The sequence below is a fragment of the Peromyscus leucopus genome, chromosome 3 (genome assembly GCF_004664715.2).
Source record: "Peromyscus leucopus breed LL Stock chromosome 3, UCI_PerLeu_2.1, whole genome shotgun sequence".
NCBI lineage: Eukaryota > Metazoa > Chordata > Mammalia > Rodentia > Cricetidae > Peromyscus > Peromyscus leucopus.
This window is the reverse complement of record NC_051065.1, coordinates 104,659,646-104,682,309: the sequence shown is the minus strand read 5'-3', so window position 1 is coordinate 104,682,309 and position 22,664 is coordinate 104,659,646. Positions and strand designations below refer to the sequence as shown.

Genomic DNA, 22,664 nt, shown 5'->3' with positions numbered 1-22,664 from the left:
AGGGTTGGGGGGGTGGATATATAGAATTTCCATAAAAGTGCACAGATCTGAAGTGTATACTGATTGCATGTTGATACATACACACACTGGTAAAATGTAAACCATCAAGGCTCAGAATATTGCAATCAACTCAGAAAATGCTTTCAAGGCTCCTTCTAGTGCATTTCTGGTCCACCCCCACTCTCAGAAGCACCCTTAGCACTATTTAGGCTTTTCCCACCAAAGACAGTTTTGCCTCTGGGACAGTAAATAATTTTGAAATCTTCTCCCAAATTCCATCCTTAAAACTTCCTTCTACCCCTCCCTCCCCAGCCTTCCCCGCGAGCGGACGCGCCAGCGCCTCTGTCTCGCTTTTTCTTATTTTCTCCCCCTTTCCCCCTTCCTTTCCTTTTCTTTTCTTTTTTTCCCCTTCCCCCCCTTCCACCATTTCCCCTCGGAGGCGCATCCCCCGGGCAGGGGCAGAGCCGGCCTCACCCCGCGCCTCTCCCCGGCCCCCGCCGCCCTATGGAGAGAGGGCGCCTCCTCCTCACCCGGGCACCAGCGGCGGCGGCGGCGGTCGGAGGAGCGGGACCGGCGGCGGCGGCGGCCTCGGGCCCAGGGTCATCATGGAACTAGTTCGCTGACTGACCCTTCGGCCCGCAGCCGTGCGTCCCGCCCGAGTGCCCGCGCCCGCCGGCCCGGTTCGCCCTCTTCACCCTCCTCGGTCGGCCCGGCCCCCCGGTCCCGCCGCGCGCCCGCTGCCGCGCGCCGAGGATCATGAGGTGGTAACGGGCCCCGGATGACCCCGCGTCACCACTGTGAGGCCTACAGTTCTGCCGGGGAGGAGGAGGAGGAGGAAGAGGAGGAGGAGAAGAAGAAGGTGAGGGCGGGGGCGCGGCGCGGCCGCCGTGCGCGCCGCCCGAGTGGGAGCTCGCGGGGGCGCGCGCCGCTGCCCTGGGACCCGTCCCTTCGGCGGTCCTTATCTGGGCACCTTGGGGACGCCTCCATCCCCACCACCCCACCCCACCCCACCCCCGCCTCTGGCCGTGCCGGGTGGGTGTCCTTTGGGCCCGGTGTTCCTGTCCCCAAGTAACTTGGAGCCACCGTGCCGTCACCGACTGGGGTTACCAGTTAACAGGCTCCGCGAGCCAGGCTAATAAAGAAGGGGACACACCCCCACCCTCCGGGGCTACCGATCCCGCGGGGCCACGCGAAGATCATTTACGGGGCAAGGCCGAGTGAATGCCCTGCTAACAGTGCACCCTCCTGCCTGCCTCCCCCCACCCCACCCCACGCCACCCCGCGGTCATTGCGGGAGCGTAACGTTACCCCAGGGCTTGGGCTGGTGGAGGAGAAAGATGAGGGGCCTGAGTGGACTGCATCGTGAAAGACAGAAAAAAAAATGCCCTCGGCCAACCGGCGCCACTGCGGGTCCTTTAGGCAGAAGCTGAACATTGTGGTACATACAGTAGTGGAAGGTGTCAAGTAGATGGATCAACTGAAGATCTTAGGAGAGCAAAGTAAAATACTTGGATTTCCCTCGCCGCGAGGAGCCATTGAGCATTTTGAACAGCAGCCTCGTATACCCAGCGAATTTCTGGACAGCGAGGGCTACATAGTAGCTACATCAAGCTGGTTGGCAGGCAGATCCAAAGGGATATCATGAAGTTTCCAGGACCTTTGGAAAACCAGAGATTGTCTTTCCTATTGGAAAGGGCAATCTCCAGGGAAGCCCAGATGTGGAAGGTCAATGTGCCGAAAATGCCTACAAATCAGAATGTTTCTCCATCCCAGAGAGATGAAGTAATTCAGTGGTTGGCCAAACTCAAATACCAGTTCAACCTTTACCCAGAAACATTTGCTCTGGCAAGCAGTCTTTTGGACAGGTTTTTAGCTACGGTCAAAGCCCATCCAAAATATTTGAATTGTATTGCAATCAGCTGTTTTTTTCTAGCTGCTAAAACTGTTGAAGAAGATGAGAAAATTCCAGTACTAAAGGTATTGGCAAGAGACAGTTTCTGTGGCTGTTCCACATCTGAGATTTTGAGAATGGAGAGAATTATTCTGGATAAGTTGAACTGGGATCTTCACACAGCCACACCATTGGATTTTCTTCATATTTTCCACGCCATTGCGGTGTCCACTAGGCCTCAGTTACTCTTCAGTTTGCCCAAATTGAGTCCGTCTCAACATTTGGCAGTCTTGACCAAGCAACTACTTCACTGTATGGCCTGCAACCAACTTCTGCAGTTCAAAGGATCCATGCTTGCTCTGGCCATGGTTAGTTTGGAAATGGAGAAACTCATTCCCGATTGGCTTCCTCTTACAATTGAACTGCTTCAGAAAGCACAGATGGACAGCTCCCAGTTGATCCACTGTCGGGAGCTGGCGGCACATCACCTCTCGGCTCTGCAGTCTTCCCTGCCTCTAAATTCCGTTTATGTCTACCGTCCCCTCAAGCACACCCTGGTGACCTGCGACAGAGGAGCGTTCAAATTACATCCCTCCTCTGTCGCAGGCCCAGATTTCTCCAAGGACAACAGCAAGCCAGAAGTGCCAGTCAGAGGTACCGCAGCCTTCTGCCATCACCTCCCAGCTGCCGGTGGGTGCAAGCAGGCCTCTGCTAAACGCAAGGTGGAGGAGATGGAAGTGGATGACTTCTACGATGGGATCAAGCGGCTCTACAATGAAGACACTGCGCCAGATAACGGGGGCTCTGGGTGTGGCCCTGACTTAGCCAGGCAAGAGGGGCCTGCTTCTCCATGTCCCCTTTGCAGCCTGTTTCAGTCATGTAGTTCCCTTCCAGTGCACACGGGCTGACTACCCAGAAGTGCGGCTAGAGACCCAGGAAAGGCTGCAGAGAAGGGCGTGTGCTTTATCAGACTGAAGTGAGCCAGGGCAAAAGAAATCCCCCGTTCCTTTGTGCGGCTACTACAATTCAACACCCTTTAATATAAAGGCCTATATTTATAGACTCAAGATCCAAAATAGATTGAAAAGTAAAGAAAACGTTCTTTGTACTATGACAGTTCCACTTTTTTCTTTGTTAAAATAATAGTTTGTCCCAGGTCCAAAAAAATAAAATAAAAATCCATGTAAGGGGAAAAGTTGCAAAATTTATAGCTAGAGACCTTGTTCCAGTGTCCTCATTTTTCTCTCACCTTTTCTTGCCTCTCTGTTGGATTCTGAATAAGTTTTGTGCTTGTTGATGTATGTGTTCTGACTTCCACTGAATAGGTAGCCCCCAACTTTTTTTTTTTTTTACAGCAAATTAGTTTTGTGTGGCAGCCATGTTTAATCCATGGCTCAAGTTCCTTAGTTTGAAAAGGGCACTCTGAAGCTATCCCCATGAATCAGTGGTAATGAAAAAGTTCTTTGTGTGTCTCATTCCAGTTTTTAGTTTAAAAACAAAATTACTGTCCTTTTGTTTACCTTAAAGCTTAAAAATGGCATGTAATTAGGACATTTTGAGCATTTTTGACATTTGTATAAAGAATTTCTTATAAAGTTAATATATCCGGGTGCTCACCAAAGAAACATGTAACATATACTTAGATTTTTGTAAATGATCTGTTTCCATTCATTTAAAATCACTAGGAGCAACTGTCTAGATATTGGGGCAGCCCTGATTGGAGTCTGTAACTTATAATTGAATTCAGTACCCTAGTTTTATATTAAGCTATTAGGATTTTCTTGGTAACAAGTTATTCCCCTTGTTTTTCTGACTTCTGAACCCTGAGCTCCCTTTGCAATCTGAAGAAGGCACACTGCAGTCAGAACCATGTACTGGTGATAAAGCCTCTGGTAGCAATAAAATGTCCTTAAAAAAAAAAAAAAAAAAAAAAAAAAAAAAAAAAAAAAACTTCCTTCTAGCCCATTCAACTCTACTCTGTCTGAGGTTGTAACAATCATGCCTCCGGGTACTATTCCCATTTAGGTGAGGTGTCACTACCAACAGGAAACCTCTCAGGCCCATGGCTCCTTCCCACTCCACATCTATACCCACCTTATAATTACTGGGTTCACTGACTGCCCTCTCCCCTCTTCCTGTTCTGTGGCAAGCAGCTCTTTCCCCTGAGGCCCAGAGTTGTCCCAAAGTTGGGTCATTCCTTTAAAAGTCAACCCAGGAGGGGAATGATAGCTCAGTGATTAAGAGTTCTTGTTGTGCCGGGCAGTGGTGGCGCACGCCTTTAATCGCAGCACTCGGGAGGCAGAGGCAGGCGGATCTCTGTGAGTTCGAGGCCAGCCTGGACTACCAAGTGAGTTCCAGGAAAGGTGCAAAGCTACACAGAGAAACCCTGTCTCTAAAAACCAAAAAAAAAAAAAAAAAAAAAAAAAAAGAAAGAAAAAAAAAAAGAGTTCTTGTTGCTCTTGCAGTGGTCTTGTTGCTCTTGCAGTGGACCTGGATTTGTTTTCTAACACCTACATGGTAGCTCACAACCACCCATAACTTCTGTTCCTGGGAAACTGATGTGGGCACCAGGCATGCATGTGATGTACAGATATACATGCAGACAGAACAGTCATACACATATAATAAAATATATCTAAGAACATTTTCAAAATTCAACACATGAAGTTCACTATTGAGTTTGAGGTCAATATCACATTAAAGCTTTTTTTTTTTTTTTTTTTTTCCTGAGACAGGGTTTCTCTGTGTAGCTTTGCGCCTTTCCTGGAACTCACTTGGTAGTCCAGGCTGGCCTCGAACTCACAGAGATCCGCCTGCCTCTGCCTCCCGAGTGCTGGGATTAAAGGCATGCGCCACCACCGCCCGGCTCACATTAAAACTTTAAAACATTCATTTGGGTGCTGTTTTTCAGTGTTGGAGATGGAGCCCAGGGTTTTTTGTGTGTACGAGGTGAGCACTCTGCCACTAATGAAACCCCTAGCCCCTGTTTTATTGAGACAAGGTAGATAGATAGACCAAGTTGGCTTCTGCCTCTTGGGTGCTGGGGTTATGGGCATGTGCTATCAGGCTCAGCTCCTTTCATTACAGGTTTAATACACCTCATCTGAAATGCCTAGGACAGGAAGTATTGAAGATTTCAGGGCTTTTTCTTCGTGTTTTAGAATGCTTGCATACACATAATGTGGTAACTTGTAGGTGGGACCCAGGTCTGAACATGACATTGTTTCATACAGCCCTGTGTACAGAATCTAAGGGTAATTTTATATCTAGCTTCAGTGGTTTCATGTTTTGACTCTTGCCTGTCACATGAAGTCAGGTGTGGAATTTTCTACCTGTAACATCATGTCAGAGCTCAGAAAGTTTCAGATTTTGCTGTATTTGGGATTTTTAGATTAAAGGTGCTTGATTTTTTACTATTTGTCAGGATTTTATGTAAGGCAGTGGTGGGCAGTGAGTTTATTTGAAGCCAGATCCTGTTCAGAACATTTTGTTGGAATGTCCTCTAACACTCTTGTTACATGTCTGCTAAGCTCCGTCCTAAAGATGGCCACTGTTTTATCACTGGGTTTCTTTTTCTTTTCTTTCTTTCTTTTTTTTTTTTTTTTGTTTTTCGAGACAGGGTTTCTCTATGTAGTTTTGCGTCTTTCCTGGATCTCACTCTGTAGACCAGGCTGGCCTCGAACTCACAGAGATCCGCCTGCCTCTGCCTCCCGAGTGCTGGGATTAAAGGCGTGAGCCACTACTGCTCGGCTATCACCGGGTTTCAAAGAGAGTTTTATTTTCAAACAATTTTATGTTATGTTTCCTGTCTGGAAGATGGGAAAAATGGAGGCACAAAATTTGGGGGTCATTTTCCCAAGGGCACTAATTCATATGAGGACCCCACTGTCATGACCAATCTAGTCCTAATGACCCATCTCTAAACACTATCACAAGCGTGGGGAGTGTCAAAGCTCCAGAACACAGACCCGTGGAGAACACAATTCAGTCCACAGCAAGGACCCTAGTAGAGAGTCTTGATCCTAGGAGCTACTGGAGCCACCTTCTGCAAACACACATATATGGCCTGGTTCATCACAGAGACAAGCTGACTGCCAGGTAGGGGTCAGTGAACTTTAAGCTTGGCCACCATCTGAGTAAAACTGCTGCCATCTTCATGAGGCCAGCTGTGCCTACTTTCTAAGAGTCCAAGATCATTATCAGGCCTGTGGACTGATGACATTCCCTCCTAGGAGGAAGCCTCAGGAAGGTCACTAGACCTTCACTGCAGTATCTGGCTACTCCTCCAAGCCATGAGTATTCAGTTCAGCCCTAATTGCACTTGGCCTCAGGACCTCAGGGAGGGACGAGAGTATACAGGCTGGTGTAGACTGGGGGAAGGGAAGAGGCTTCATCTGTGAGGCTGTGGGGAAGCCATAGTCCATGCTCAGTGAAGACTTTCCAGTGCAACTGCTCTGAGATCATCAACACTCCTAACAGGAACCCCTCACCCATATTTATCAGTAAGGAAAATAAACTCATCCCTAGGATGAACCAAGGTAGAGATGCCCTTTGGTTTTGTCCTTGGGATCTTAGGAAGAGGAGGTAGATGTCATTCACATCTCCCCATAGGAACACATTTTAGCAACAAACGCTGAAATATTTCTCAGCACCCCCAAGTCAGGCTTTGTGTTAGACATCATCCATCCTTGTGATGAAATGCCTATACAAGCAACTTAAAGAAAGAGGTTTTAGTTTTAGTTCATGGTTTCGGAGATTTCAGTACACAGTCACTTGGGCTTAATACTCAGAGCCTGTGGTGGCACAGTAGCCCATTATCTTGTGACAGGACCAAGTAGTGGTCTGACTGAACTATTCACTTCATGGTGGACAAGAAGACGAGAACGGGGAAGGGACCAGGGACTACTAGACACAGCCTTCAAAGATACAACCTTCAAAGGCACTCTCCCAGCAACCTGCTTCCTTCAGCTAAGCCTCATCTCACCAACTGGGGCCCCAGCACTGAACACACAAGCCGTGAGACCGTGGTGGTTGAAAGAAAATGGCCCCCAAAGGGAGTCGTGCTATGGAGAGGTGTGGCTTTGTTGGAATAGGTGTGGCGTTACCGGAAGAAGTGTGACACAGTGGAGTCAGGCTTGAGATCTCATATATGCTCAAGCCATGCCCAGGGGTTCAGAGTACTTTCTGTTGCCTGCCTATCAAGATGTAGGACTCTCAGTTCCAGCACCCTGTCTGCCTGCACGCCACCATGTCTTAACCACCCTCAATGAAATGTTTCTCCTTTATAAGAGTTGCTATGGTCAATGGTGTCTCTTCACTGCAATAGAAACCTTAACTATGACAGAGGACAATTCACTTTCAAATCTCAACCCCTCCTGCCCTAGAAAAATGGAAGGCTGGGAATGCAAGGCCAGTATGTTCAGCTCTCCGGTCTTCATCCCTCCCCAGTGAAGCCCCAGGTACCTTCTTTCTTTGGCTTTTACTCTTTGCCAGACAACCACCTAGGTTTGTGGCCTCTTTTGTGGTTCCAGATGCCCTTCAAAACCTGAAAGGAGTTGCAGATGCTGAAAGAACATTCACCACGCATTTCACACACAGCTAAGTTGCAGCCTGTCATGGTAGCCTGGACTCCAGAGTGGTGTTTTGTTGTTGTTGTTGTTGTTGTTGTTTTTTCGAGTCAATGAGGTCCTCTCCCATCTTTTCACAGTGCTTCCAGGTTTCCAATGGGCAGTTCTCAGGCTGCACTGGAATTCTTGTGACAGTGTTTGAGGGGGTCTTACCTGAGCCTTACCAGGCTGCCTGCCTTCCCGTCTCTATTCTTTCCAGATAGTCTGGCTTGGCCACGGTTTTGCCTCATTCCTCTCATTTTCAGAGCGAGTATGTCAGTCACCACATCCCAGTGTTGTGCATACAGTCTGCACTTAATAAAGGCTGACAGAAATGAATGATAGACCAAGGAGTGTGTATGGAGGGATGAAAGGGTGTGTGAATGGATGGGTGGGTGTAATGATGGAAGGAAGAAACGATGGATAGGTGGCAGGATGGATGGAAGAGAGGGAAGGACGGATGGACGGATGGATGGACGGACGGACGGACGGAGAGAGGAGTGAGTGGGTGAATGGAAGGATGAATACATGGAAGGAGGAATCTCCAATCTCAGACTGGAGAGACTTCGTGGGGGGAAGCCAGGTGACAGCAACCCCAGGTAGGCAGTTTGGCTGCGGTCCCGCCCTGCTTGCACCCGACGTCCTCTCCGCCCTGCGGTAGCGCTGTGGGCGCCCGAGAGCGGAAGCTTCCGTGCCGGAACCGGCGCGCTGGGCGCCGGTTGCGGGGGGTGCGGCTTAGCGGGCGGACCGCCTAGCCGGCGCTCAGGCGGCGGCGTGCGAGGCGGCGGCGGCATGGCGGGCCGGCGGGTTAATGTGAATGTGGGCGTGCTGGGTCACATCGACAGCGGCAAGACAGCGCTGGCGCGCGCGCTGAGCACTACGGCCTCCACCGCCGCCTTCGACAAGCAGCCGCAGAGCCGCGAGCGCGGCATAACGCTTGACCTGGGCTTCTCCTGTTTCGTCGTGCCGTTGCCGGGGGCTGAACCCGGGACCGGCGACACGCAGCTTCAGGTCACGCTGGTCGACTGCCCCGGGCACGCCTCCCTCATCCGGACCATCATTGGCGGTGAGCGCGGGCCGGGGCGGGAGCCGGGCTCGGGGTCCGAGCTCGCGGGACGGTGGCGGGCCTGACAGCCTAGGCCTGGCCGCGCTCCCGGGAAGCTTGGGGGCTCGAACTCACAGCCCACAGATGTGGACGCCGTTCCCGCCGTCACTGCCGTGCAGCGAGATACTTTCCTAGAAATAAAATCCAAGGAAACAAACCCCACAAAAAGGGTATACGCAAAAGTTTCAAAAAGTCATCATTCACCTGACGTTTGGTGTCCTCATTCTCTGTCTCAAACACTGTTCCCAGCTTCCTGTGTATGGGTGGTTTCAGGAAAAGTACACAGAAACGCATGTACTCTCCGGAGATGAGAAGATCCCGGTTTTTCTCCTCCCCTTGTAGTACTTGGGGGGAGGAGGGTGGGGCTCGAATCCAGTGCCTTGATATTAAGAGGCAAGTGCCCAGTCCCTGGCTCTTATGACCTGATCTCTCCTTTTTTATACACAAATCAGCGCTGTATGGAGACTGCGCCACATCCATACATAAAGTTCCACCACTTATTTTTTTTAAGCCCACACAAAGTTCCTTTGTACACGTACACCAACATTTTCTTGATAGACTTTTGTGGCTTTTCTAGGGCTGGCTACCCATGCTGCAGTGACTAAGCCGAGAAGTCTTTGGGGTGTGCACTAGTGTAACAGAGTGAGTTAGGTCTGCACTGTCTAAGGCAAAAAGCATAAGTGTTTTTAGTCATGAAGAGTACTGCTAAAATCTCCCCCTAGAATTTGTACTACTTAATTAGTCTTTAAATACAGGCCACTTAGGAATAGGGCATTATAAATAAAACATCTCCTAGCTACCCCTCTGTGCTCACCTGTGGACCCCTCCCATTTGTCCACACAAAATTGTTCTTATGCCTTTTAAAATTCCTTTTGCAGACCCATTTAACTACGCTTAGGTCTAGAGACAGGACCCCATAACCTCTTTTATAAGTACCCACCACAAAAATATGTATGGCTGAGTCTACCTTCTGTAGCCCCAGTGACCCATTTCCTGCCTGCCCCCTTGCCCTTGGGTTTCTTTCCAGCAGCTTTTTGTAAGCATATGCCCGAATGTATAATGGGGCAGATGGTTCATTAGTCTCTGGGCATTCCAGGTTCCAGCTGCGGTGATTAGTAAGTGCTTTGATCTTTGTGGCCTCCTTTTCTCCATGCTGCAGGCAGTCTGAGACTATTTCCCTGTTTCACTGAAGTGGAAATGGAGACTTACCTGCCCAGAGTCACCCTCTTGCACAGTCTCTATTCAATCCACGATTCATTCATTTAAGACTGTCAAGGCCCACATAGTAAAAAACAAACAAAACTAAAACCTCCAGCTAAATTCTGACTGGCCATGTTCAAATACATTTTAGAAAATGTACTCTCAGCTAGTGTAAATTGGAGGTGGAACATACAGGGTAAGAACTAGAAAGTGGGCTGGCATGTGTCTCAGTGGTAGAGTACCTGCCTGGTGTGCAGGAGGCTCTCGGATCTATCCCCAGTATGGAAAACAAAAAAGAATAGAAAAATTAAGTCTTTTCTGGTAAATACAGAATCTGACTTGTAATAACTTAATGCTTTTTCATCTTTATCATGGTGTACAAATGGTCCAAGTTCAGTAGAATTTTGACCTTTCCTGGTTTGTGACATGGTTGATTGTCAGGCCACTGAGCAAGCAGCAAGCTCCAGCTCCTAATCAGCCTTGAGGTCCAGAGGGCAAACTACTGTTTTCCAGAGACCGGCTGCTAAGCGGGCAGGCCCAGAGTTTCCGTGCATTCAGTTCCTTTTTTTGACTTACTATATTCTGAACATATGATAACTATATTGGATGCAGCCCAGTTGTAAGGGGAGAAACATCTGGAATATGGGCAAGGCAGAAGGACAGATATTCTTTTGGAGGTGTGCAGGACTGGTGTGCAGCTTTTTTTCCTTACTGGCTGTGCGGCCTTTGAACCCAGCTCTGGATCTTCCATCACCAGTGCATAATGCCAACTATACAGTTATTTTCTGACATAGCCTTTTTCAAATATTTTTTCCAAGTTTGCAAACAAACTTTGCAGGAAACCTGTTTGTCATGTAGCTACTAATGAAGTGGGGACTTAGGAAGGCAGCTCGTAAGCTGGATTGTCAAGGCCTGCCTGTCTCCCAAGCTGGGAACTTTCCATGCCACCCCAGTTTCTGAATTCTTGCCCACCCCTTCCACTATGTACATTCATGTAGAACCTCTTTGTGTGACAAAAACGTTTCAGCATTAGCCCAGTATATATGATTGAATGGCCACGGCCATTTGGGTGTCCTGGCCCACACCTGTGGCCAGGAGGACCTTGTGGCTGGGCAGTCCCTGCAGGGTAGAAGTGTCATGTGGGTTTTCAGATGAGAAGACAAGCCTGGCAGGTAAAGTGTCCAGGGCTGCTGATGGAAACCATCTCTCGGCTGTCCTCATTTATCACCATGCCTTGCCTTCCTGAACCAGCTACAGGGCAAATCCTGGCAGTGCCTTTGGAATCCTGCCATTTGGACACTGCTACCCAAACAGTGGGTGGGGTCATCCACTGTCCCTTTTTTCAGGGGTTCATCCGGTCATGTCAGCCCTTCCTTCTAGATTCTCAGTCCTTTTTTGTTTGGTTTGGTTATTGACATAGGGTCTTTCTAGTCCTGACTATTCTGGAACTCACTTAGTAGACTAGGTTGGCCTAGAACTCACAGAGATCCACCTGGCTGTCTCCTAGGTGCTGGGATTAAAGGCGTGCACCACCATGCCTGACTCCCCAGGACATTATTGTGTTTGGACTAATCCAGCCTCCTTGTTCCAGGCTCAGTTTCTAGGCTCAGCCTTCCTCTGAGCCTCCTCCCTGACTGCTTTCCTATGTTTCTGGCCTTCAGTCCTGCTGGTGACCTTTCTACTACTTAAGTGGGTCAACAATTGCTTCCCCCAAGGGCTTTGCACCTGCTGCTGCTTCTGTGGTATGTCAGACTCCTTGTTGCTTGTTCCAGTTCAAAGGTGACTTCGTTAGTGAGGCCCCCAGCCCACCTCTCTGTGGTGTGTCCCTAGCCCTCACCCCTCACCCTTCCTTGTGTGCTGATGCCCCGGTGTGTTGTGTCCACACATAGTCCATGTGTTTACTGTAACTGGGGCTCTGAGGGCAGAGTGGGATCTGACTTGCCAGTGCTCTGTGCTGCCTGGGCTGGTACCTAGCATCTGGCAGGTTCTTTGTGAATTCTGAGGGAGGGAGAGCTGTGTTCCACCTGTGGGCCTAGCTGGTTGTGAGTTCGTGGCCAGAGTGAGGACAGGGCTGACCTGTTGAAGTGCATCATGGGATTATCCAGGAGATGATAAGAGAACTGGTGGAGGCATACCGCCACGCTCCAAGGGATCTCGAGCTCCATGCACAGAGAGTAGGCATACTGCCATGTTCCAAGGGGTCTCTGGAGCTCCATGTACAGAGAGTAGGCATACTGCCATGTTCCAAGGGGTCTCTGGAGCTCCATGCACAGAGAGTAGGCATACTGCCATGTTCCAAGGGGTCTCTGGAGCTCCATGTACAGAGAGCAGATGCTGGAGTAGCTCACTAAGCTGGGCATGGAGTGCGCCTGTCTAGCTCCTCAGTCTGCTGAGGCAAAAGGATCATCTGGGCCCAGGAATTTAAGTCATAGTCTCTGTTTGAAAAAAAAAAAAAAAAAAAAAAGACATTCCCCACCTCTTGTTGAGTGACAGGGTGTGGGCACATTAGAAAGAAGAGCTTTCCTAGAGCAAAGAACAATGTGATGAGGCTGCTTTGTCAGTTCAGGGTCGGAGGCAACTGGTAGCATGTGGTGCAGCAGGATGTCATTATGGGATGGGACGGGTGTGTTCATTTCAGTGGAAGGTCTGAGCAGAGTTAGATCCTAGAGAGTAGCCCTTGGGATGACTTCTCCTAAGGACCTGGAGCTTTGGAAGGCTGCTGCTGTGTAGGCTGTGAAGGCTAAGCTGTGGGTAAGAAGCTCATGGGCAGAGGTGTGGTCTCCTGCTCCTCTCCTGGGATCCTTGGAGGACTGTGCCAGCAGTTCTCAACCTGTGGGTTGCAACCCCTTAGGGGGAGATCAAACCACCCTTTCTCGGGGGTCACCTAAGACCATTGGAAAAAGCAGATATTTACATCATGGTTCATAACAGTAGCAAATTAGAGTTAGGAAGTAGCAATTTTGTGGATGGTGGTCACCACAACATAAGGAACTGTATTAAAGGGTTGCAGCATTAGGAAGGTTGAGAACCACTGGACTGTGAGTGGTTTTCTGAGTGGTTCAGACCCTTGGTCCACTGGAGAAGACCATCACAACAACTGAGTCCATGGTGATAGCTTCAAATGATGGCCTCTCAAGTTAGAGCCCACCCTCTGATTCCATTGTTTTCCTAGATGAACTCCAGAACAAGACTCCTTTCTTTATGAAAACTGGATTTCATCTTCCTATGGCTCAGATGAAGTACTGGTGGTGCTCTGGGTCAGAGGTGATGAATGCATGTGTCAGTTATCTGGTGCTGTTCTTCGGGTTGGTGCATGGCCTGTTTTGTTATTTTATTTTCTTAATCCTCGCAGCTGCCCTGGGGAGTAAAGGTGAAATTCACATTTTACAGTTGAAAAAAACTGTACCTCAGAGAGAGCAGGGGCACAGTTACTGTTAGCCAGGTTAGAACCCAGTCCATGTGCCTCCACAGCCCTTGACTGGCTTTCTCAGTGTAAATGAAAAGTGTGCTGTCCACTGCACCCCCACCCCACTCCCCGCCCTGTGGTAGTGCTTTAGGGTGATATTTTTCTCAAATCCATTTTCAAGTATAAATCTTTCAGGGTTAGAACTTCAAAAAGATTAAACAATGTATGTTTTAAAGACTTGGGTTGGGGTGAGGGACTTAAGACTCATCTTCAATCTAACTCCAGTAGGCAAGAGGAAGGCTGAAAAATGCTGGTATCTCGGCGTGGCAATTTATAGTCTCCTGGTGGCTGTGAGGATTAACAGTGTATTGTCTCTGAGTCTTTTGTTCTAGTTGTTAATGAACAGCTCTTCTGCCAGCACTGACTTGTCTCCAAGCCCTCCCATCCCATCCCCACTGTGTGCGGCGAGTCCTGCTTGGCCGGGCCGTCTCTGGGCCACTCCCTGATAGGAACGAACCAGAGGTTGTATGTCTGACCCAGTCACCGCACTTGGAGCTTAGAGGGTTCTTGTCTGTTACCCTGGAGACAACTTTCTTTGTAAAGCTTAAGCTATGTGTCGTCTCTGCCTTTCTGACTTTCTGTACTCTTGGTGCCCAAGGGGTAAAAGCTTTTGGCTCTGTGATCTTCTTTTCTAGACCTGTCCCTTTAAGTCCCTCTGTATTCTGAGACCCTTCCTTTGGACCCATGAATATAACAGGGTTCATGTGCGCAAAAGAATGTATGCCATCAACTAAATTTCTCATGTTACCCTCTGTAGTCCACACTGGCCTTCAGGCATGCATGCCCATGGCCAGAATGCTGCTTGGTAGGCAGAGGGGGCTTTGGACCCAGGCCTTGGCAACCAGGGGACACAGGGGTGTTACTCTAATTGGGAAAAAAAGATGAAAAATCCTTTTCGTTTTCTTTGCCTTTGGTCTTTCCGTAAGAATCCGTGGAGGAACATGTGTTGTTAAAGTGTGGCACTTACATGCCTGTTGGACAACAATGAGGCCTATTTAGGTGCAGAAAGAGAAGTGCTTCCTTCAACTCAGAGGCTTTGGCATCAGGTATCCGCTGGGTTGTGGTTCCCTGTTCTCTGTACCTCTATCTGTTATTTTCATCATTAACACACACACACACACACACACACACACACACACACACACACGCACGCACGCACGCACGCACGCACGCACAAGCGCACAAGCGCACAAGCGCACGCACGCACACGCACACAGCTGGAAGAGTCTGCCGTGTGGTACAGCTTCTTTGCTGTCCTTTACTCTCAGGTGATGCTGGGCCAACACAAGTTGCTTGCTTTTCCCTTGCTTCAAAGGCTCTCTGGTCAGAGGAAGTCCTCCCCACCGCAGTGTGCTGCTAGAGACATACAAGTGCCTCTGCTGTGCCTGCCGCCTAATCACTCCCTGACCCCACTTGATCGCCTTCCAAGCTGCAGTGCCTTTAGCTGTCTCCAGGAGACTCGAGTTGAGCTCCTCGGGACCACTTTCTCTTGGAGCTGGACAGCGGGTGACTTTGCTTTGGTTGGGGTGACAGTGTGGGAGCGGCACAACATCAGACACAGTCTTGAGTTTAAATTAATGCAGAATATTTGAGCAGGAACCAACAGGAAAGAAAAATGGAAGCAGGTAGTCATATTTCATTCCGTTGGGGTACATTTTTCTTCTCATGGGGCTTGCCCTTGAGAACAAAACATATCAAATGTTAAATCAAAGAATATTTTTGTAGTCATGCTAGGAATAGAAAATAATGCAAAGACTTTGCCTTCTTGAGGCAAATATTTCTCTGGAAGGTTATAATCAAAGTCAGAAGGAAATTGTAGCCACAGCTTTGGTAAAGCTGTGATCACTTAAAATTAATTGCTTTTAAGCTTTTTTGCTGAATGTCTCCCGTCTGTATCCACATGTCTCTGGGTTTTCCTTCAGAACCACTTCATTCAGGTTGGGGTAAGATTTGGATAGGCATCTCAGAAGATATAACCTATAAATGAAGCCTCAGGACCTGGCCCTTCTTGGTCATCTTTTGTTCAGGGGAACCTCAGCTAGGCTGGGACTGAGCCTTTCATGATTATTGTTCCCTTCCCAGTAAGGGCTTTGGTAGCATGTAGAAGGTGATGCTGTCTGTAGCTCTGGCCTTCAGCTACCTTAAAGCCCCAGTTCCAGGAGGGTGGCATTTCTGAGGCAGCATCATGATGGGGCTGGGAGCCAGTCTGAGCTGCAGTCCTCTGCTGTTGGAAGGACCCGTATGGCTGGAAGCACCATGGGGTAGGGTCGATGCCTGTGTTTTCAGTAACTCTACCTGGCCTGCCTCACAGAAAGTCCATGATAATTTTTAAAGGCACTTTAGTTCAGATAGTGTGCAGTTTATCATACTCAGTGGTTTCCCATGTGCTTATGGTGTCTGTCCTCCACAAAGAAGTGCTGTGTTTGCTCACAATCAGTTCTGCAGACCTGGGCAGCCGCCTTCTTCTTCATAGCTCTATAGATTTGCCTTTTGTAGACTTTGACAGAAATGGAATTATTTTGTGCCTGGCTTGTGCTTGGGATATGCTTTGTAGTTATTGTTTTGAAAAAGGTCTCAGTGGGTAGCCCATGCTGGCCTTGAACTTGCAGTGCTCCCAGGGGCTGGCATTGTGGCATTCCCAATTTAGAACGTGCTTTTTAAAGATAATCCATACTGTAGCATGTAACCAACTGTACTTCATCTCTTAAAAAATAAATTCTGTTTCCAGTTGTGATAAGATAGATATAATACTTGCTATCTTACTAAGCCATCTGGGTTTCTTCTTTCTGTGCATCCCTAGCCCATAGAGACTCCTGTCCTAGGGACTTCTCATGAGAGAGGGTCAGATGGTGATGTCTTGGTGGGTTTTGTTTTTGTTTGTTTTTTTTTTCAAGACAGGTTATCACTATGAAGAACAGGCTGGCCTCAAACTCACAGAGATCTGCCTGCCTTTGCTTCCCAAGTGCTGGTGTGTGCCACTATGCCCAGCTGTCTCGGTGTTTTTATCCTCTCACTTTGGTTCTCCATGCACCTACTGCTGTTTTGGATGTGAAGCCAGATATAAGCCATGTGTATCTTCAAGGGTCTTATAGTCAAGGGAAGCAGGAGGGATTGGGGTGGGCAGATAAAATGCAGGGTTGTAAGAGTCTTGATCAGGAGAACCTGTGTGATGTGATGTGTGCCTGTGTTGTGGCACAATCAGGAAGGACACCCCCCCCCCATGGGGACACGGGGCCAGCCAGGCCTAAACAGACGACTTGGGGATTTCTGGGCAGAATGGCCACAGGGAGGAGCTCAGCCGAGCCCAGGGCTGTGAGAACAGGCTGATCTGGTGGGGAAGTACGCCGTGGTGAGGTGCTTAGCCAGTCCAGGGAGGAAGGGCTGTCCTGTTGGAACTCTGTAGGATGGTTGAGAGCTTACTGGTGGGAAGATGGAGGATATTTCACCTAGAGGACCCAGCATACAGACAGACAAGGCAGGACCAGTGCAGGGAGCTCATGAAAGAGGAAGCAAGTTAACAGGCTCAGTGGCTAGTGGCTGGTTGGGATAGAGCTCAGGAACTGGGTCACCTTGTGGGAGGAGGTGTGTTTTAACCAGGGGCCTTACTATAGTGATTTCCACAAGTTCTGTCGGATTCTGAAAAAGGGTCCAGGACAAGTGGCCTCCGGGCAAGGTGTTCTGAATGTGCCCCTCCAACAGCAAGCAAGCAGACAGGCAGACAAACAAGTGGCCTCAGGTGGAACGTAGAGGTGCCAAGGCTGAGGAGCTTCTGCCTCTCAGGAGAGGGTGAGTAGAGGTTTGGAGGACACATACTGCCTTCTAGACCTGACACCTACTGTATTCCCAAAGCCTGTCTCAGGGAGGCTCTGGCGATAAGTAGCTTGCTGCCCGTCTCTGCTGGGGGGGGGCTACCCCAAGCTTTCCCTAGAGTGGTTCCTTGCCATGGCTTTGCCCAGAATTGCAGTCATGCTTCAATCCACGTCAGTATCAGAAGAAAGCTATAGCTCCTGAAGAGCAGTTTATATAGGCACAGGTTCTGTCATCATACTCCCCTACACTGCTCACCCTCCTCCCTTGCACCACTCACCCTCCTCCCCTGCACCTCTCACCATTCTCCCCTGCACTGCTCACCCTCCTTCCCTGCTGCTCACTCTCTTCCCCTGCATTGCTCACCCTCTTCTCTTGCACTGCTCACCCTCCTCCCTTGCACTGCTCACCCTCCTCCCCTGCACCACTCACCATCCTCCCCTGCACCACTCACCCTCCTCCCCTGCACCACTCACCATCCTCCCCTGCACTGCTTACCCTCATCCCCTGCATTGCTCACCCTCCTCCCTTGCACCACTCACCATCCTTCTCTGTCCTGCTCACCCTCCTCCCCTGCACCACTCACCATCCTCCCCTGCACTGCTCACCCTCCTCCCCTGCACCACTCACCATCCTCCCCTGCACTGCTCACCCTCCTCCCCTGCACCACTCACCATCCTCCCCTGCACTGCTCACCCTCCTCCCCTGCACCACTCACCATCCTCCCCTGCACTGCTCACCCTCCTCCCCTGTACCACTCACCCTCCTCCCCTGCACTGCTCACCCTCCTCTCCTGCACCACTCACCATCCTCCTCTGTACTGCTCACCCTCCTCCCCTCCACCACTCACCATCCTCCCCTGCACTGCTCACCCTCCTCCCCAGCACCACTCACCATCCTCCCCTGCACCACTCACCCTCCTCCCCTGCACTGCTCACCCTCCTCCCCTGCACCACTCACCATCCTCCCCTGCACCACTCACCCTCCTCCCCTGCACCACTCACCCTCCTCCCCTGCACCACTCACCATCCTCCCCTGCACTGCTCACCCTCCTCCCCTGCACCACTCACCATCCTCCCTGCACCGCTTACCCTCATCCCCTGCATTGCTCACCCTCCTCCTCTGTACTGCTCATCCTCCTTCCCTACACCACTCACCATCCTCCCCTGCACTGCTTACCCTCCTCCCCTGCATTGCTCACCATTCTTCTCTCAACTATTTGAGTTTTGCTTCTTGTTAATTGGGTCTTTCATTTTTTTGTGCTGTGCAGTTAGGCCCCTGCTGCTTTGAAGTGGCCTCACTGGATAGGAGGGAGGACTTAGCTAATGTGGATGCTCCTCTTGGCAGGAGAAAAAACAACTTTGCTGTTGAGAGACGTTGACTTTCCCTCTTTCCTGTCACTGTGTTGTGATGATGCCTCTCTTGTCTTGGAGCCTTCAGGAAGACTAAAATGATTTCCTTTGTCTCTAACCTACTTCCTGAGGATATTTATTTGGTGGCACACACAGGTGCTACCCAAAGATAAACTTGACTTTTTTCTTTTAAAATCAGTGCTGGAAATGCACTAATGTTGCTCTGCTTGGTCGAAGGACCTGCCTGGCCTGGCCCTTTGCTGTAGGTTTAAAGCCCAGGGGAAGTCAATGGCTGCTGCCCTTGGCGATCTGACCTTGATATTAGAGTTCAAACTGCCCATCTTCATGTATTGTGACACTTGAAGACAGTTACTCCACTGTGGTCATTTCCAGGTGAGTCCTCTTTCTCAGCCCTTTTCACACAGGCACCAGAGACCCAGTATGTGTGTGCTTAGGTATTTCCTATTCTAGAAACGATGGCTTAGGGCTAGCTCAGGGATGGTCTGCAGAGCTTAGCTCTAGAGGAGGAAGACAGACCTAAGAAAGAAGGCACTATTTCTTTAACACTTCTGCCTGACACCTCGAGACCAGAAAACCACAAACTGCCAGGGATTGGCATCCAGTAGACACTCTCTATGGCCAATGTCCTTTGCTGCAGAGCCTAACAGCCAACAGAACTTCCTATTGGATATTATTGAGAGCTTCCCACTGAAGATGATGGGGGACATTTTAGCTAGAGGACCCAGTGTGCACAGACAGACAAGGCAGGACCAGAGCATGGAGTTCACGAAAGAGGAAGCCAGTGACAGGCTCAGAGAGTAAGGTTCTGATTGTGTAGCCAGTAGTGTGGCCGTGAGCACTGGGTAGCTATTTGTGCATTTGCATCAAGGCTAGCGCTGCCCAAGCACGGAAATACAAGTTCTACCTCAGTGCAGCACTGGATGGACTGAGACATGGCCAGTTCTGCATCCCTACTGTAGATCGGTTGGTGCTGTCTCTGTGTGTGGTTTGGTGCTAGGGGCTGTCATCTTTCTGGGAAGGATCTTGGGCTTCCTGCCTTCCCTTGGATTCCATACTTGCTCTCTACTTGCCAAGCCCCCCTCACCCTGCTTGCCTTCCTAGTGCCCCTTTAAAGCATGACCTGTGAAATGACCCTCAGTCTTTCCTCCTCCTTATCCTCACAGGAATCACTTTAATCTCCAGCAGTTCCATTGGTGCAACTGCTGCTTTGGGACAGGTGCTCAGTCTGACTCAGTCTCCCAGTCTACAACCAGAAACTCTTATTAGGCACCTTCTGTACCTTCCTCTTAAGTCTTCAGTTGCTCTCCGTTGACAGAAGCCCAAGCTCCTCATCATGACTGATGCAGTCCATCCTGATAGATTTTGTTTTCTCCCTCTGGGACTGACTGCCTGATACTGCTTGGATACTTCTCCACAGACAGAACATGCTCTCTCAGGCTGTGCCTTCTGTTTTTTTTTTTTTTTTTTTTTTTTTTTTTAAATAATTTTATTTATTTATTATGTATGCAGTGTTCTGACTGCATATATACTTGTATGCCAGAAGAGAGCACCAGATCTCATTATAGATGGTTGTGAGCCACCATGTGGTTGCTGGGAATTGAACTCTTCCAGGGGTTCAAGAACAGCCAGTGCTCTTAACCTCTGAGCCATCTCTCCAGCTCCCAGGCTGTGCCTTCTAATGACAAGCGCTTTTCTGGGGAGCTGCATCTCCCTCCCAGGCTGAACTAGGTAGCTTCACTGATGACTTGGAGCACCGTGTGCATGCTTTTAGAAGCTTATTTCTTCCATCTTACTCATTTTGTATTTAGTGGATGAACTCTTTGAGGGCTGGGGCCTGTTATTTCATTTGGTCTCTAAGGGGATAGGATGGGACCTGGCCCATTCTGAATAACTGACACATATATATGTAGGTGCTCGGGAGTTACTGAATGAATGGTGGGTGGATGGATGGGTGGATGGATGGGTGGATGGATGGGTGGGTGGATGGGTGGGTGGATGGGTGGGTGGGTGGGGGGGTGGATGGGTGGGTGGATGGGTGGGTGGATGGGTGGGTGGATGGGTGGGTGGATGGGTGGGTGGATGGGTGGGTGGATGGGTGGGTGGATGGGTGGGTGGATGGGTGGGTGGATGGGTGGGTGGATGGGTGGGTGGATGGGGGGGTGGGTGGGTGGATGGGTGGGTGGATGGGTGGGTGGGTGGATGGGTGGGTGGATGGGTGGGTGGATGGGTGGGTGGATGGGTGGGTGGATGGGTGGGTGGATGGGTGGGTGGATGGGTGGGTGGATGGGTGGGTGGATGGGTGGGTGGATGGGTGGGTGGATGGGTGGGTGGATGGGGAGGAGGTCGTTTCCTACTGCCTGCACCAAGCAGCCCTACTCCTGTAGTGCTTTAAGGGACTGACCAGAGTTCAACAGTGGAGAAAGCTTGCCTTGAGGTTAGACAAGTTAATCTTTCAATGGAAATTCAATCCTCACTTTTCATTTTCAGGCCACTTTGCGTAGCAAAGTAGTTTAACTCATAGCAGATTTCTGCCATGCTGATGGTTAATTTCACGGCCCACAGAGGGTCAGCACACTAATGCCGAGAACACGGCGACCTCGGTGTGGCTCGCCGCACACGGTGAGGGCCCAGCAGCCCTGTTTTTTTTAGAGTAGCAGTATTCAAACATCCTTCAGCAGGCCAATTTTGAGTTAACAGGGGTGACCCTTTCAAGAACATTTTTAAAAGCTATAGTGTAGATCCCTCCCAGGCCGTGTATTTTCCTTTTTCCATGCAGTTCAAAAGGGCTGCGTCATCTGACAGGGTTTTGCAGGCAATCTTCAGCTTGACCCTGGTTGTTTAAATCTGCAGGAGGAAATTTGAACAAACTTGTACTTTGGTAATTCTTCTGCCTTCGTGAACCTTTAACCTTAGGGTTTCTTTCAGAGCCATTGGCTGCATTGTCACCCCCTGTCCCTGCTGAGGCTTTCAGGGGGCATTGTCTAGTGCGTCTGTTTTCACTTTGCTACTGGCGTTCTTTTGAGGAAGGGTATTAATTCAGACCTGATTCTGAGGCAGGAGGGGAACTTTTAAACTTGCCCCAGAGCTCAGGGATGGGGAAATGAGCATAATGCAAGCCCGTGGCTGATGCTGGTGAAGGAGAGGGAGGCCTCCAGCTATCCAGTGGGTAACTTCAGCTCTGCCATGTCCTGTCTGACATCATGGCCAAAGAAGTGATTGGCTCTGATAGACAAGCCTGCTGAATGTAAAATTCTGGAGTGCCAAGTTCTTAGGAACCTAGGGTCCCACTGACCACTATAAAGGACCGTATACTAATGAACTTCCTGGAGTCAGCAAGAAGGCTCCTCAAGTCTCGGGGAGAGCTCTGTCTTGTCATTGCTCAAGACTTCCTAATGCTTGTTCCATCCTGCCTTTCTCTTTCCTCCACCAGCTAGCCTGTTCATCCTTCACTCCTTGTTTGTTTTCTTGCGATGTGACAGCGATGGTACCAGCACAGGTCCTGGTGGACTCCGGTGCTGATTTCATGAATGGATGGTGATTGAGACTGGTCTTGCTTGTTGAGTGTCGTACACTTTAATGCAGGATTTGGGGCTGCTCGAACCCCTGGCCTGGCTTCTTGGCTTTCTTTCTTTCTTTCCTTGGGCTTCTTAATATCCTAAAAGTAGAGCTGGGTGACCTTTTCTGCAAGCTTGATGGCACAGAAAGAGAAGTGGATCGTCATATTAATCAAGGCCATTCAGTAGTCTCTGAGAGACTTGTATGCTAGCGAGGCAGAAGTTGCCGAAGCTTGCCAGACAGGTGGGAGTCAAGTATCAGGAAGTAAGCAAACCCATGAAGAATTGTGAGTTGTGGGCAGTACTAAGGATGGTACAGGGCTGTTGGCTTTGAAGTATCTACTTGAGGCCTTCCCGAGGCAGTGGAGTGGAAAGTAAATTCTGGAGAAGATTGGGGCCAGCCACTGGGGAGTTGGGGATAGGTACTGCATGCCAGAGGAGCAGCATCTGCAAGGGCTCTGAGGAGGGGCAGCTTGGGCTGGTTTGTAAGAGGGAGAGTGGGTGGGTGGCAGGCAGTTGTGGCTATCTTTGGGTAGATGTGCACACCTGGACTCTGTTAGTTCTGATTTTGCTGGAGGATAAGCAATGGTATGTTGTGATCCAGGGACACAGAGAGACACACACCACACCAGGCTTTTTCTACTGGTTTTTGTCTGTCCTTA

General features: G+C 49.7%; 2 protein-coding genes across 3 annotated transcripts in view; both read left to right on the top strand.

Annotated features, from left to right (window-relative positions):
* Positions 1-762: 762 nt before the first annotated feature.
* Positions 763-3,297, top strand: LOC114681016 (cyclin-I-like). The gene is given in 3 exon segments (XM_028854219.2): positions 763-859; positions 1,756-2,743; positions 2,746-3,297. Coding segments are annotated over 3 exon segments (1,098 nt in total). The 5' UTR covers positions 763-778; the 3' UTR covers positions 2,775-3,297.
* A 4,938-nt stretch (positions 3,298-8,235) lies between these two features.
* Positions 8,236-22,664, top strand: part of Eefsec (eukaryotic elongation factor, selenocysteine-tRNA specific) — a 214,039-nt gene continuing 199,610 nt past the window's right edge. For both annotated transcript variants that reach the window (XM_028854210.2, XM_037203905.1), the window contains exon 1: positions 8,236-8,563. In XM_028854210.2, the coding sequence (XP_028710043.1) occupies positions 8,290-8,563 (274 nt within the window). In that variant the 5' untranslated portion in view covers positions 8,236-8,289. The remainder of the gene's footprint in view (positions 8,564-22,664) is intronic.